At 36.8% G+C, this 17960-nt stretch overlaps 1 protein-coding gene across 1 annotated transcript in view; it reads right to left on the reverse strand.

Annotated features, from left to right (window-relative positions):
* NBEAL1 (neurobeachin like 1) overlaps positions 1 to 17960 on the reverse strand; it is a 182178-nt gene that overhangs the window by 150457 nt on the left and 13761 nt on the right. Inside the window, exons 3-4 of the mRNA XM_082657971.1 lie at positions 11387 to 11478; positions 6382 to 6543 (exon numbers count right to left, since the gene is read on the reverse strand). Of these exons, the coding sequence (XP_082514097.1) occupies positions 6382 to 6543; positions 11387 to 11478 (254 nt within the window). The remainder of the gene's footprint in view (positions 1 to 6381; positions 6544 to 11386; positions 11479 to 17960) is intronic.

Below are 17960 nucleotides of genomic sequence, written 5' to 3' on the forward strand. Positions count from 1 at the left end.
GGCTTGTTCCCCCCCCCTTTTTTATTTTTCTTTTTACTGTTATGGTTTTATTTTACCCGGTTGGAGTTGTTTCAATTAATATATTTTTCATCTTTCTAATTTTATTTTGTTCTATATTCTTGCATATTGCACTGCTCCTTTTCTTCTTCCTTTTTTTTTTTTTTTTTTTACCACACAACGAAGCTTGCAGGATCTTGGTTCCCAGGCCGGGAGTTGGGATCCTGTGGTGGGAGCTCCAAGTCCAAACCGCTGGACTAGTGAGAAACTTAAACCCCAGGGAACATTCATCGGAGTGAGGCCCCCGGGAGGTCCTCATCTCAGCACCAAGACCCGGCTCTATCCAACTGCCTGCAAACTCCAGTGCTGGATGTCTCAGGCCAAACAACCAGGAAGACAGGAATACAGCACCACCCATTAAAAGAAAAAAAAAAGAAATGACAAAAAAATATGTTACAGATGAAGGAGCAAGGTAAATACTTACAAGACCAAATAAATGAAGATGAAATAGGCAACCTACCTGAAAAAGAATTCAGAGTAATGATAGTAAAGATGATCCAAAATCTCGGAAACAGAATGGAGAAAATACAAGAAACATTTAACAAGGATCTAGAAGAACTAAAGAGCAAACAAACAGTGATGAACAACACAGTTACTGAAATTAAAAATACTCTATAAGGAATCAATAGCAGAATAACTGGGGCAGAAGAACAGATAAATGAGCTGGAAGATAAAATGGTAAAAATAACTGCCAGGGAGCAGAATAAAGAAAAAAGAATGAAAAGAACTGAGGACAGTCTCAGAGACCTCTGGGACAACATTAAATGCACCAACATTCGAATTATAGGGATCCCAGAAGAAGAAGAGAAAAAGAATGGGTCTGAGAAAATATTTGAAGAGATCAGAGTCGAAAACATCCCTAGCATGGGAAAGTAAACAGTCAGTCAAGTCCAGGAAGCACACAGAGTACCATACAGGAAAAACATGCTGAAACACATATTAATCATAGAGAAACATGCCGAAACACATACTAATCAAACTATCAAAAATTAAGTATGAAGAAAAAGTACTAAAAGCAGCAGGAAAAGCAACAAATAACATACAAGGGGGAATCCCCATAAGGTTAACAGCTGATCTTTTAGCAGAAACTCAGCAAAAGAGAAGGGAATGGCAGGACATATTTAAAGTCATGAAAGGGAAAAAACCTACAAGATTACTCTACCCAGCAAGGATGTCATTAAGATTCGATGGAGAAATTAAAACCTTTAGAGATAAGCAAAGGTTAAGAGAATTCAGGACCACCAAACCAGCTTTACAACAAATGCTAAAGGATCTCTAGGCAGGAAACACAAGAGAAGGAAAAGACCTACAATAACAAACCCAAAACAATTAAGAAAATGGTCATAGGAACATACATATTGATAATTACCTTAAGTGTAAATGGATTCAGTGCTCCAACCAAAAGACATAGACTAGCTGAATGGATACAAAAACAAGACCCGTGTATATGCTGTCCACAAGAGACCCACTTCAGACCAAGGGACACATACAGAATGAAAGTGAGGGGATGGAAAAAGATATTCCATGCAAATGGAAATCAAAAGAAAGCTGGAGTAGCAATTCTCATATCAGACAAAACAGACTTTAAAATAAAGACTATTACAAGAGACAAAGAAGGACACTACATAATGATCAAGGGATCAATCCAAGAAGACATAACAACTGTAAATATTTATGCACCCAACATAGGAGCACCTCAATACATAAGGCAAATGCTGACAGCCATAAAAGGGGAAATGGATGGTAACACAATAATAGTAGGGGACTTTAACACCCCACTTTCACCAATGGACAGATCATCCAAAATGAAAATAAATAAGAAAACACAAGCTTTAAATGACACATTAAATGAGACAGACTTAATTGATATTTATAGGACATTCCATCCAAAAACAACAGAATACACTTTCTTCTCAAGGGCTTATGGAACATCCTCCAGGATAGACCAGATCTTGGGTCATAAATCAAGCCTTGGTAAATTTAAGAAAACTGAAATTGTATCAAGTATCTTTTCCGACCACAACGCTATGAGACTAGATATCAATTAAAGGAAAAAAACTGTAAAAAATACAAACACATGGAGGTTAAACAATATGCTACTAAATAACCAAGAGATCACTGAAGAAATCAAAGAGGAAATCAAAAAATACCTAGAAACAAAAGACAACAGAGACACGACCACCCAAAACCTATGGGATGCAGCAAAAGCAGTTCTAAGAGGGAAGTTTATAGCTATACAACCCTACCTCAAGAAACAAGAAAAATCTCAAATAAACAACCTAACCTTACACCTAAAGCAATTAGAGAAAGAAGAAAAAACCCCAAAGTTAGCAGAAGGAAAGAAATCATAAAGATCAGATCAGAAATAAATGAAAAAGGAATGAAGGAAACAATAGCAAAGATCTATAAAACAAAAAGCTGGTTCTTTGAGAAGATAAACAAAATTGATAAACCATAAGCCAGACTCATCAAGAAAAAAAGGGAGGGCTTCCCTGGTGGCACAGTGGTTGAGAATCTGCCTGCCAATGCAGGGGACGCGGGTTTGAGCCCTGGTCTGGGAAGATCCCACATGCCGTGGAGCAACTGGGCCCGTGAGCCACAAGTATTGAGCCTATGCATCTGGAGCCTGTGCTCTGCAACAAGAGAGGCCATGGCAGTGACAGGCCCGCACATCGCGATGAAGAGTGGCCCCCACTCGCCGCAAAATGGATTAAAGACCTAAATGTAAGGTCAAACATTATAGAACTCTTAGAGGAAAACATGGGCAGAACACTCTATGACATAAATCACAGCAAGATCCTTTTTGACCTACCTCCTAGAGAAATGGAAATAAAAACAAAAATAAACAAATGGGACCTAATGAAACTTAAAAGCTTTTGCACAGCAAAGGAAACCATAAACAAGACAAAAAGAGAACCCTCAGAATGGGAGAAAATATTTGCAAAGGAAGCAAATGACAGAGGATAAATCTCCAAAATATACAAGCAGCTCATGAAGCTCAATATTAAAAAAACAACCCAATCCAAAAATGGGCAGAAGACCTAAACAGACATTTCCACAAAGAAGATATACAGATTGCTAACAAACACATGAAAAGGTGCTCAATATCACTAATCATTAGAGAAATGCAAATCAAAACTACAATGAGGTATCACCTCACACCAGTCAGAATGGCCAAAATCAAAAAATCTACAAACAACAAATGCTGGAGAGCGTGTGGAGGAAAGGAAATCCTCTTGCACTGTTCGTAGGAATGTAAATTGATACAGCCACTATGAAGAACAGTATAGAGGTTCCTTAAAAAACTAAAAATAGAACTACTATATTACCCAGCAATCCCACTCCTGGGCATATACCTTGAGAAAACCATAATTCAAAAAGAGTCATGTACCACAATGTTCAATGCAGCACTATTTATAATAGCCAGGACATGGTAGCAACCTAAGTGTCCATCGACAGATGAATGGATAAAGAAGATGTGGCACATATAAACAATGGAATATTAGTCAGCCATAAAAAAAATGAAATTGAGTTATTTGTAGTGAGGTGGATGGACCTAGAGTCTGTCATACAGACTCTGTCATACAGTGAAGTAAGTCAGAAAGAGAAAAACAAATACCGTATCCTAACACATATATATGGAATCTAAAAAAAAATGGTTCTGATGAGCCTAGGAGCAGGACAGGAATAAAGACACAGACGTAGAGAATGGACTTGAGGACACGGGGTTGGGGAAGGGTAACCTGGGATGAATTGAGAGAATAACACTGACATATATACACTACCAAATGTAAAATCGATAGCTAGTGGGAAGCAGCTACCTAGCACAGGGAGATCAGCTCAGTGCTTTGAGACCACCTAGGGGGTAGGATAAGGAGGGTGAGAGGGAGACGTAAGAGGGAGGGGATATGGGGATATACGTAGGCACATAGCTGATTTACTTTGTTATACAGCAGAAAGTAACGCAACATTGTAAAGCAATTAATACTCAAAGATGTTAAAAATAAATAAAATAAAAGGTAAAATATAATGTAATAAAAGTATATATGATATAACAAAGGTATTACACTAGCAAAAAGATATAACAATTATGAACATTTACGTATCTAATGACAGACCATCAAAACATATGAAGCAAATACTGACAGAATTGAAGAGAGAAACATATAGTTCTTCCATAATAGCTGGAGAATTCAATACCTCATCCACAATAATGGATAAAACAACTAGATAGAAGATAAGTAAAGCAACAGAGGACTTAACACAGTAAATCTAATAGCTCTAAGAAACATATACAGGTGACTCTACCCAAGAACAGAACAAACATTCTTCTCAAGTGCACTTGGGACATTTTACAAGATAGACACTATATTAGGCCACAAATTAAGTCTCAACAGATTTAAAATGACAGATATCATACAAAGTATCTTCTCTAACCGCAGCAGGATGAAGTTAAAAATCAGTAACATAAAGAGAACTGAAAAATTCACAAAACTGTGTAAATTAACAAAAATACTTTAAAATAATCAATGGATCAAAGAAGAAACCCACAAGGGAAATTAGAAAATACTTAAGATGAATGAAAAGGAAAACATTACTTACCAAAACTTATGGGAGGCAATGAAAGTGGTGCAAAGGGAGAATTTTATAGGTGTAAGTGCTTACACTAAAAAAAAAGAACAAGAAACCAACTACCTAATATTACAACTTAAGGAATCAGACAAAGATGAACAAACTAAATCCAAAGTTAGCAGAAAGAAGGAAATGATAAAGATCAGAGCAGAGATTAAAATAAATTTTTAAAAATAGAGAAAATCAATGAAAACAAAAATTAGTTCCTTGGAGACATCAACAAAATTGACAAACCTTTAGCTAGATAGACTAAGAAAAAGAGAGACGAATCAGATTACTAACATCAAAAATGAAGTGTGGATATTACTACTGATACTACAGAAATACAGAGGATTATTAAGAGAGTACTATGAACAACTGTACAACAACAAATTGAATAACATAGATGAAATGGACAAATTCCTAGAAACACAAAATCTGCCAAGATTAAACCATGATGAAATAAATAAGCTGAATAGACCTACAACTAGTAAGGAAACTGAATCAGTAATCAAAACTCTCCCAAAAAAGCAGTCCTGGACCTGATGTTTTCACTCATGAAGTCTACAAAACATTTAAAGAAGAACTAATGCCAATCCTTCTCAAATTTTTCTAAAAAACTGAAAAGGAAGGAACACTTTCTGACTCATTTTATGAGGCCAGTATTACCCTGATCCCAAAGCCAAACAAGAGACTACATGAAAACTACAAGCCAACATCCCTTATGAACATTAATGCAAAGATCTTCAACAAAATACTAGCAAAGAGAATTCAACAGTATATTAAAAGTATTACACACTATGACTAAGTGGGATTTATTCCTGTAATGCAAGGATGGTTAAACATATGAAAGCTGATCAATGTAATATGCCATATTAACAGAATAAAGGGGAAAAAAACCCAGATGATCATCTCAATTAATGCAGAAAAGCATTTGACAAAATTCAGCAACCATTCCTGATAACAACACTCAGCAAACTAGGAACAGAAGGAAACTACCTCAACATAATAAAACCTATATATAAAAATTTCACAGCAAATATCATACTAAATGGTAAAAGACTGAAAGCTTTTCCTCTAAGAACAAGAAAAGAAGACAGATTTTAAGAGGCATGTGATGCCCCTAACCCAACGGTTCTCAAATTCTTATATGCAGATTAATGGAATGTGTGAAAATTCAAAATGCCTGAGCTCTTTTGGATCAGAACTTCCATACATAAGGCTCAAACTCTGTATTTCTATTAAGCTTCCCAGTTGACATTTATGCACACCAAAATTTAAGTACCACAGACGTAATCATCTATAAATCTGGAAATATAAGCTATGGAATAATTATACTTTCTTTGGTAAAATTATAAAATGAAAGACTAGAAAAATACATTTCACAAATGATAACGCACAGTATAAAAATGTATACGTACATGTTTATTGGTGAGGACCATATAGAAAATACCAGTGCAATAAATTCTTAAGTAAAAACTCCTGTCATTGTCTTTACTCTAAAGCAATTATTTTTTATCCTGGCTGAATCTCTCTAAGTAGATATAGTAAAAGGCTTTCCAATATAATAACAAACCACAAGCCTATTGCAAAAGCTGTACTCATCCCTAAAAGCTCCATATGAACAACAAACATCATTAATAACTAATAAATGCATTATTAGTTTGCTAATAATTATTTGAAACAGATAACTAGTTTATTTGTACCAGATACCTGCAAAGAACAATGAAGAACTTGATAAGCAAAATTGACAAGGCTTGTTGTTCTTCCTCTAACCCATCTGCCATTTTCTGAACACAGTGCAGAAGCTGGGTCCTCAGAACCTGCAGAATATTATCAGGAAGCAGAGATATTCCTGGAGGCACGTCATCTACCCTACAATATAAGGGGAACAAAATAAGAAGGGTGTTTAAATACAGGACGAAAATCTGTGGCACTTTAAAGTAACTACATTTTCAGCTCAAATCCTAAAGAAGCTCTTTTAGTCCAGATATTCTGTGCCTTCCTCTCTGCATAGTACCACCAAATGGAGAGTGACATTTTAGAAGATTATTAGAGCAGAGTGGTTAGTCTTACTTCAGAGGAGTCTTACTGAGAAGAGAGAGAAAAAAAGGCTATTTAGTATTTTCAATTGTGCTATTGTTAAAGAAAATATTTAAAATATAAGATTACTTCACCTTCTACTATTTAGAAATACAATGTGTCTACACCATTTCTAAAAGAAACGGTAACTAGCAAATAAAAATGAAGTACCTCTAACTAGTTTAATATCTGTTAACTGCTTTACTAAATAAACAATATTCACCTACCTACAGGGTCCCTAAGCCATCTGATCAGAAGAGGGAGAGAAGAAAACTAGCAAAATGAAAGGAGAAAGATAGAGGTGAATGTAGAACCCCAAGCATGAGCATCAGTAGAAGACTCTTTTAAAGCAATACATCAATATTTTGTGACAGGTGGTTTCTGTGTAAGAAGACAATATGGTTCTTTATGGGCAAAAGCCAATACCAGATGTAACTGGCTCCTTGTATGTGCCTCTCACATTAAAACCCCCTAGATTCAAAGTCAGAAGCCTGCATACTAAGTTCCACCTCTGTAACATGAAGCACTTCATTTAATCTCTGAAGTTCCCTAATCTATAAAACTGTAATATCAGATATCCACCCTATTTCACTGGGCTCTGAAACCAGAAAGTCAATGTGCATTTTCAGCTTTAAAGTATGTAAAGAGGGCTTCCCTGGTGGCGCAGTGGTTGAGAGTCCGCCTGCCAATGCAGGGGACACGGGTTCGTGCCCCGGTCTGGGAGGATCCCACATGCCGCGGAGCGGCTGGGCCCGTGAGCCATGGCCGCTGAGCCTGCACGCCTGGAGCCTGTGCTCTACAACGGGAGAGGCCACGACAGTGAGAGGCCCGCGTGCCGCAAAAAAAAAAAAAACAAAGTATGTAAAGAACTCTAAATATGTAATGCATTTTAAATATACTATCTCTAAAGCCTCAGAATCTTTTCATAAACCACTGTATTATTTCCCTATCTCTGTTAAGAAAAATGCTCAAATAGCAAAGAAGCACTGTGAAGAGTTCCATGATTAAATGGCAATTATACTTTACAATAGTCTTTTCTTCAGATAATGCTTAACATGAAGTATTAGTACTATGTTTACATTGAGTAAAAGGCATTCACTGTAGACAAAGAAATTTGAAGCATCTTAGCAGTAGTCACATAAACACATATGTAAATATTATTAGCCTCTTCCTGAACCACCCTACAACATAAATTAATAAAGCATTTTATAAAATAAACACAAGTCACAAAGCATACTACCAAGGTTGCCTAATACTATATAATCATGTTCTAAAAATACATGTTTCATTTTAGTCTGGGCATCATTTCACTTGCAGCTTTGGATTCTTTCATTCTCTCTTATTTATAGATGGTATCAGAAACACTCATTTTTATATTTAATTTTTTTTTGGAGAGCTAAAAAGAGGTGATTAGAAAAACCAGAGTTAACTTCAAAATAATAAACAAACATTTAAATATAACTGATTTTCAAGATGAAGTGAAACTATTCCTCCGCACTTTTCCAAAAATGTTAAATCAACAAGCAAGAAGACATTAGATTTCCCAATATTCCATTTTAGTTATTTAAAGGAGTAGTTCCTTTTGTCCTTAATTGTCCCATTTTCTATTTACACACGTTTTGATTTAACTGGGCAGAAAAAAATACTAACTTCTAAAAGAGCAATCTTTTTTTTTTAACTGACTCTCATTATAAAATTGGGGTTTACTTAGGACATGGCATATAGACAAAGTTGGAATTTTTGGCCTTGTTCCTAATGTGATGAGGATTTAAGAATTTAGAAGAATTTTCCCACCTCTAGGACTTTATTGTCCAAAATTCTAAGCTCCTTTTGCTGAAATATCCCAAACTCCAGAAATCTTTTCCACTCCTCAATTTGCCTAGTCAATGTCTATTGTAAACAGCTGCCAATTGTTCTCTCTAACGTAGGAAAAAGTCCAGCTTAAATTTCAAGGCCTTATAATCTGGTAAAAGCAATCCTTGCCTTCTATTATGAATTCTCTAACTTGGAAATTCTATAAAGTCAGTATACTTTAAATGAGGATTATCTGTGAGTTTCTTATCTTTAAGGTGACTAGACTAGTTTTACAGATCTTACATATAATATTCACTTGAAAAATTGCAAGTTTACTACAAGCAAAATCTAAATTCATGGTTCAGTTTGAAAGACAAAGATATGAAATATAATTTTAAATAAACCAACTAAATCACAAGTAAAAAAACACTCTTGAGATTCTTCATCTTACTTTAAATATAGTGGCAATATAAGTCTACATAGTGTTTTTAAAAATGACCTCCCAAGGAAGGAGACATTTATAATGTATGGATGATAACAAGTGCATCTTACAAAACCCCAAGCATTCAAAGGCCAAAATTCTGACTCCATAAGATCCTTAGGCTCATGATTTAAAATGAGCTATAAATTTTTAAAATAAAAGCACTCCTAAGTATAAACTACAAGAATATTCTTTTATGAGTAGAAATCAATAATACATAATCTTATTTTGAGTTCAAGATTTAGTACTGATTTTCAACCTTTATAAACCTGTTACAAATAATCTAATGGGGAAGAACTCTGAAACTGTATTTATAAATACAGTACTTGTGCTTTCTGAGCATAACCATATTGTTTCTTAAGTTCATTGCCTTGGTCCAAAGCGCTAATGATTTTTTTCTCTGAATTATTACAATTACCCCTTAACTGGGCTTCTTGCCTTCAGTCTCAACCCTTTCCAATCCAACCTCCATAATGCCACCGAAGTGACTTTTAAAAAACAAACTTCATCATGATACTCTTTTTTTTTTTTATAATTTATTTTATTTATTTATTTTTGGCTATGTTGGGTCTTCGCTGCTGCGCTCAGCCTTTCTCTAGTTGCGGCAAGCGGGGGCTACTCTTGGTTGCAGTGCGCGGGCTTCTCATTGCGGTGGCTTCTCTTGTTGCAGAGCACATGTCTAGGCACGTGGACTTCAGTAGTTGTGGCATGTGGGCTCAGCAGTTGTGGCTCGCGAGCTCTAGAGCACAGGCTCAGTAGTTGTGGCACACAGGCTTAGTTGCTCCGCAGCATGTGGGATCTTCCCAGACCAGGGCTCAAACCCGTGTCCCCTGCATTGGCAGGCGGATTTGTAACCACTGTGCCACCAGGGAAGTCCCATGATACTCTTATGCAGAAAATTCTTTAGTAGAGCCTTGTATCTTCCATAACAAAAAGTCAAAGTCCATTAGTAATGCATTTGTGGCACTTCATGATCTGGCTCCCATGTGATTCTCCAGGTTCAACTCACCTGTGTCTAAACTCTCACTGCTTACCTCCACCCCCAAACTGCAAATATTTTCGTCCTTGAAGATTTTTAATTCACCAGATACTTTTTCATCCTCAACCACCACCCATTTCTCTCCTCTTCTCTCAACACATCTCTATAAATGGAGTTGCTTTTGCGGCTAAAAGTATGTCCTCATTTCTCCAGCTTTTAACCACAGCAAACCTAACCTCTCTTACCTAGGTCCACAAGATGACTTGAGATACAATATGAACTTTATCTGGGAAGTGGGCCTGGGAACAGTGAGATTGCAGAAACAGATGTAGGCAGAGGAATGGGAGAAAATATTTGTAATTTCACTTATACATTTCTATAAGATGCTAATTTTTCCCTCATGATTTTCAAACCTAGTTTTAAAAAATCCTAAAACTTAACCTCTTCCAAGATGTTTATTTTTCCCTCATTTTATGATTTTCAAACCTAGTTTTTAAAAATCTGAAAACTTAACCTCCTCCAAGATGTTTTCTAAGGCCCTTCTCTAAAGCTAGGAAAAGAAGTATAATAAGTTTCAACTACAATAGAATGCCTGTCATATAATAAAGAAATTTTATGCAAATGAATAAAGTGATGCATGGTGGACCCTTAGATAGTTTCAAAAAAGGGGTTGGCCACGTCTGAATAACTCACCCCCCCCAACTTTCTGGGAGGGGAGAGGAGCTGGAGACTGAGTTCAATCACATGGTCAATGAAGTAATAAGACCCAACAAAACTCTGACACCCAGAGCTCAAAGAGCTTCCTTCTTTGAATGCACTGATGTTCAGGGAGAGCAACATGCCCTGACTCCAAAGGGAGAGAGCATGGAAGCCCTGCATCCAAGACCCTCCCAGGCCCTGTCCTACATGTATCCTTTATAATAATACTGTAATCATAAGTATAGGACTATCAGTGAGTTCTGTGAGTTAATCTAACAAATTATTGAACCTGAGGGAGTCATGTCAACCCCTAAATTTACAGCCTGTTGATTAGAAATGTCGGTGGCTCCCAAGACTTGCTAACGATGTCTGAAGTGAGGGCAGTCTTGTGGAGGACTTTGCCTTTAACTCATGGGATCTGGCGCTAACTCCAGGTAGTGTCAGAATTGAAATGAATTGCAGGACACCCAGTTGCCAGTGGCTGAACAAAGTAAAGAAGAGGCTTCTAGAAGTCACGTCTAGTATCAGCAAGAAAGACTGCTGTGATCAATCAGAAATGTCTGCCGTGAAAGCAGGGTTATGTGTGTTACATAACTGCCATCCTTGTAATGTCATCAATGAAGTTTTTGTACCAAAAATTAACAAACTCACCCAAGGGTAGGAAATTAAGTGTTTCAACATACCTGGTAGGCAGCTTTTCAAAGTCAACATCTAAGAATTGTTCATAGTTAGAAACAAAATTGTCCAACCACAGCTTCAGGTAATCTGGATCTTTCTGAAATAAAACCATTTTAATATTAAGTACATCTTTCAGGAATTTTTTAAAAAAATGCTTTTACTCCTATTGAGCAGATATGAATTGATAAATCTAAAGAAACAATAATATGAAATCTCTAAATGATATACAGAAGACACATGTGTTGTTTTAAAATGTATATTAAGTATAGTGAACCCATGGCACTCACACAAGGAGCTACAATCTGGAAAATGTCCTATAAGATTCTAAACAATTTGCCCTCCCCTATCTCTGTGGCCTTATCCACTGTCACCCTGTACTATACTGGCTTCCTGGCTGTTACTGGGACATAGCAGACATGCTCCCATCTCAGGCCTTTGCAATGGCTGTTTTCTCTACCCAGGACACTCTTCCATCAGATAGCTGATGGCTAATTCCTACATCTTCAAGTCATTCTTTAAATGGCTTATTCTCAATGAGGCCAAATTTTACCACCCTTTCTTAAACCTTCTCACTAACCTTTACCTTCTACCCTATTCTGTTGCCCCACCTCATGGTGCTTTCTCACCTTCTAACATACTGTATAATTTATTTATTTATTAATTTATTATCTGTCATTTCCCCTAGACTGTAGGCTTCACAATTTCAAGGCCTATCTAAGGGCCCACCACAAGTGATTTCTTTTTACTAATGGACACCAAGTGCCTAAAACAGCTCCTGGCATTGACCAGGTGCCCAATGAATTAATGAAAAATATAAAATGCAGAAATAAGATAAAATGGGAGATGGATCATTAACCTAAACATAAAAACTAAAAAAATCTTCTAAAAGAAAATACAGAATACCTTTGCAACCTTAGGGTAGACAAAGATTTCTTAGCTAGGACACAAAAATCACAAAGCAAAAAAAGAAAAAAATAATAATTTGTCTTAACCAAAATTTAAAACTTTGATTCATCAGAAGACACCATTAAGAAAATGAAAAGGCAAGCCATATGCCAGCTGAAAATATTCTCAGTACATATATCTGACAAAGGACTTGTACCAAGAATATATAAAGAACTCCTATGAATCAATGTAAATAGGACAACTCAATTTAAAAATGAGCAAAAGTTTCAGACATTTCACAAAAGAAGATACACAAATGGGCAAGTAGCATGCAAAAGCATTCTCAACATTATTAGTTATCGAGGGAAATACAAATTAAAATGAAATGGAATACCATTACACACCCACTAGAATGGCTAAAATTTAAGACTTTCCATACCAAGTGTTGGTAAAGATGTGGAGTAACTGGAACTCACATTTCTGGTGGGAGTATAAAATGGTATAATCACTTGGAAAACAGTTTGGCAGTTTCTTTTAAACATAAATATACCACATGGCCCAGTCATTCCTCTTAAGAGAAGTGAAAACATATATCCACAAAAACAAGTTTTACAAAAACGTTCATAGAAGATTTATTTTTAATAGCCCCAAACTGGAAACAAACCAAAATTCTATCAACAAGGTTAACTGATGAATTGTGGTATATTCACACAATGGAATGCTATTCTGCAATAACAATGAATGAACTGTTGATACGACAATGAACAGAAATTTCAAAAACATGTTGAGCAAAAGACGCCAGGCATTAAGCATATACACTGTGTGATTTCACTTATACAAAGTTCTAGAGCAGGCTATGGTGACAGAAATTAGATCACTGATTGTCTTTCAGAGGACTGACTACAAAGGGGCACAAAGAAAACTTTCCTAGGTAATAGAAATTTTCCATTTGTTTTATTAGGTAGTAGTGACACAAATGCTTGCTTGTATCAAAACTCATCAAATTTGACACTTAAAATCTGTGCATTTTTTTTTAGAAGATGTTGGGGGTAGGAGTTTATTAATTAATTACTTTTGCTGTGTTGGGTCTTCATTTCTGTGCGAAGGCTTTCTCTAGTTGTGGCAAGCGGGGGGCACTCTTCATCGCGGTGCGCGGGCCTCTCACTATCGCGGCCTCTCTTGTTGCGGAGCACAGGCTCCAGACGCGCAGGCTCAGTAGTTGTGGCTCACGGGCCTACTTGCTCCGCGGCATGTGGGATCCTCCCAGACCAGGGCTCGAACCCATGTCCCCTGCATTAGCAGGCACATTCTCAACCACTGCGCCACCAGGGAAGCCCAAAAATCTGTGCATTTTAAGGTCTGTAAGTTACATCTCAAAGATGATTTGAAAAAAACCATGATTCCTCAGAAATGTCTTTTTAAATATAAATTACATCATTAAAAAAGATGCTCAGGGCTTCCCTGGTGGCGCAGTGGTGGAGAGTCCGCCTGCCGATGCAGGGGACACAGGTTCGTGCCCCGGTCCAGGAGGATCCCACATGCCGCGGAGCGGCTGGGCCCGTGAGCCATGGCCGCTGAGCCTGCGCGTCCAGAGCCAATGATGCTCAAATTTGTTTCCTTCACCTCGTTAACACTTTTTTACTCCAGTCAATTTCAACATGATATCAGGAGTCTTACTTACTCATTAAATATCACTGGTTAGGTACTGCTCTTGGATAAAGGGAACTCAAATAATTTATTTCCCTAAAATAAAAGCATTACACACAAATCAGAATTCCTAACAGAATGTTCCCAGAATATGCAGACTGCTAACCTTTTGTGTATTTATTTTTTCTATTAATATACTGTTCCAAAATCAGATCATAAATTGTTATAATCCACATCATCACTGAGAAGACAGAAATATTTCAGAAAAAGAACTACCTCTTGTGAGAAATTTTCTCAAGGATTTCATTAATTGCTTTTTTCATTTCCAACCAGCACTTCATTCATTCATACATTCATCAGGATAAGACTCCAGAAATACAGGTAGCCGGAGTTTTCCTTATCATGGTTCCTTTTTAATAGAGCAGAGTTTTAATAAACTCTGTAAAAGTTCAGCACAAAACAGTTTATAATGCCATAAAGAATTAATGTATTCCTCCTCATAGTTTATTTAGAAATTCTACCATATCTAGTTCAAAGTCTGAAAGTCAGAGTTACCAAGTGTTTGGTAATTCAGAGTTTGGTAAGTACAGAGTTCTCCTACGAAGTTGAGCAACTAACTATAAAGAAAGAAATGGTACTTAAAGCTGGAAATGTTTTATTTAGTAAGAAGTGAAGCAGTTACATTTTTTTTTGAGATTCTGCAATGTGCAAAGTATTATAGCAGGTATTTAAAAAGTGTACATCATCCCATTTACTCCTTACAACCATCTAGAGGTTTCATTTTCCCCATTTTACAGGTTAGAAAAGCAAAGTTCTAAGGATATATAACTTATCCATAGTCATACAGCTAGTCATCAATAGTGCTGGGATTAAAATGCAAAGATATATGAATCCAACTGTGCTCTTTCTACTACACTACACTACACTGTCTTTGAACTGTGAGCAGGAATAAAATGGAGCTTAGTGGACAAAAAGAGGAAAAGAGGAACTAAGGATCAGTAAACTCAAGGCCATAAACAACTTAACACATAAAACAGCCACATTCCACACAGCCTGAGAAAACCCTTAAGAAGATCTATACTTTACTGCCAAAGGCCATAAAAGGAAAAATGTCCACACACCCAGAAACAATATTAATTAAATCTCAAGCTTAGCCACTTTCATGGTTAAGAGAGCTGGATACAATGAAACACCACAGTAGGGTCTATCTCTCCATTTGTATGATATTTATTAACACAACACACAAATGTATTAAGTACTACAGGAGCACTGAGGCCAGATTACATGGATTCTAACCCCTGCTCTGTCACTTTCTTGAACAAGTCACCCTATGTTTGCACAACAGTTTCTTCTATAAAAATGAAGATAATGATAGTAGCTTTCTTTACAGGGTTGTGAAAATTAAATAACCTAGTCAAGGGCACATAGTATATGCTAAGTATAATGTTACTTTTTTTAAAGTTATTAATTTATTTTTAAATTTATTTATTTATTTACTTATTTACTTATGGCTGCATTGGGTTTTCGTTGCTGCGCATGGTCTTTCTCTAGTTGTGGCGAGCGGGGGCTACTTTTCATTGTGGTGCACAGGCTTCTCACTGCAGTGGCTTCTCTTGTTATGGAGCACAGGCTCTAGGCACACGGGCTTCAGTAGTTGTGGCACACGGGCTCAGCAGTTGTGGCTCGCAGGATCTAGAGCACAGGCTCAGTAGTTGTGGCGCACAGGCTTAGTTGCTCCACGGCATGTGGGATCTTCCTGGACCAGAGATTGAACCCGTGTCCCCTGCATTGGCAGGCGGATTCTTAACCACTGCACCACCAGGGAAGTCCCTAATGCTATTTTTATAACCTATTATGTGCCTAAATAACAGCTCACTCACAAAACAGGAATGTCCTATGCTACACATACACATTTAAATATTTCATGATCCCCTGTGCCACATGATTTTAACTGTATTCTTTTCCTTTCAAATCTCTGCATTTGCTCTCAGTGTAACTTTGGGGAAGTTACTTCATCTCTCTGATCTGTTCCTGATCCATAAAATGAAGGTAATACTTCCCCTCATAGGGCTGTTGAAAGCACTGAATGAGATAATACATGTAAGGCACTCAGCAATACCTGACATTTAGCAAATGCTCAATAAAATAAGCAATTATAAAATAATTAAAATCAACTTTATTGATCTTGTACTCAAATATTCATCCAATCATCTGCCGTTAAGACAGTCCTTCATTTGGACTGTTATGTAGCTCCCTACAGGTCTCTGTAGCTTCAGTTTCTCTCACCTACACACAGTTACTAATGGGGTTTGTTAAATTTGAATCTAATCATCTTTTCTCTCCTGTCCAAATACTTTCAACGTCCCCCCATTACCAGAGGATGAAGTCTAAACACTTAGATGTGCTGTCCAGTGCAGTGACCACTAGCCGAATGTGATTATTTAAATTACATTAAAGCACAGGAGGCTTTTACCTTCTTATAACATCCACTCCTCCATTGGGAGGCTTTAGTGGGTAACAGAATTAAGGGATCCATACAATTTCACCTAGTTCTTATGGGCTAGGGTTACAGGTAAGAATGGGGGAAACACCTTACTTCCTCCACACAATGATATTTGGGCTGTAGTATTCTTTCAAGTTTTATAAACTTTTAGATACATACATATATTTCAACCATATGTTGGACAACTTGCAACTTACATATGAGTTGCATTTTAAAAGTTCATTTCAGTCAGTTATATTCATAACATATTTTTAATGTCCTAGCAAAAGAAGATAAATTCCTCCCACAGAAATACTAGGCCAGCCCTCAAGGTTTTCTAATAGAACTCAGCTGCTTCAAAAAACATTTAATAAGTACATGCCAACCATGTACCAACCAGGGACAGTGCTAGACTCTATGGACATGAAGACAAAACATAATCTTATATCAATTATTCCTCAATTTAAAAAAACCATAATCTTGTCCTCAAAGTGCTCTTTTTTCAGTAGGAAAGAAGAGCATAAACAAATATGTGCAAAACATCATGAGAGGCAGAACAGTTGTGAAAAGTATCAAAACAATACAGAGGGAGCTACTGAATCTGTCAAGGTTGGAGGTAACTGAGTAATAAAAATACTCAAAAGTTTTCACAAATCATAAACTGATATTCTCAAGGAGAGAGGAGGGGAGAGGGGAATTCCAGACAGATAGAAAATAGCAAGATATGCTCAAAGGATGTACAATATTTGGTATTGTCCCACCATGGAAAGAACAGGAAGCAGTGGGACAGGTGCATAGAATTATAAGACTGGAGAAGTCACCATTTCCTAAGCAAGTACTTAACAATACTGTCGGTTTCGATGAGAACAGATACAATTTGAAAAGTTTAAAAAAAAAGAAAAAGGAAAGATGGCTATGTTTAATCAAGTTAGAGAAGCACTAGTTAAGCAAAATTAAACAAGACTTTTAACAGTACATTATCTTTAAGATGACATATGCGGGACTTCCCTGGTGGCGCACTGGTTAAGACTCCACACTCCCAATGCAGGGGGCCTGGGTTCCATTCCCTGGTCAGGGAACTGCAGCAACTAAGAGTTCGCATGCCACAACTAAGGAGCCCACCTGCCGCAACTAAGGAGCCCACGAGCCGCAACTAAGGCCCAGCGCGACCAAATAAGTAAATAAATAAATTTTAAAAAGATGAACTATGCCTTATGAACGCCATTGGAAGGGGTGAATATAATATGAAATTTCTGAAACTCATACAACCACAAACCTTATCTTCCTGACTCAATTTCATTAATTTTATCAAAGAACCAACTTTTTATTTGGTTGATCCTTTCTATTATGTTTATTATTAATTTCTGCTCTTTCCAAAAGCATTTTATTAAATGAAATCACAAACATACAAAAAAGGTGGAGAGAATGGTATGACTCAGTTTCAACAACTTTCAAATCATGCGTAACCAATCTTCTTTCACCTATAGCCCCATCCTCTAATGTTACTTTTAAGCAAACCCAGATATCATATTTCATCCACAAATATTTCAATGTATATCCATAAA

Source organism: Grampus griseus, assembly GCF_964374135.1.
Source record: "Grampus griseus genome assembly, chromosome: 7".
In the NCBI taxonomy this organism is placed as follows: Eukaryota; Metazoa; Chordata; class Mammalia; order Artiodactyla; family Delphinidae; genus Grampus; species Grampus griseus.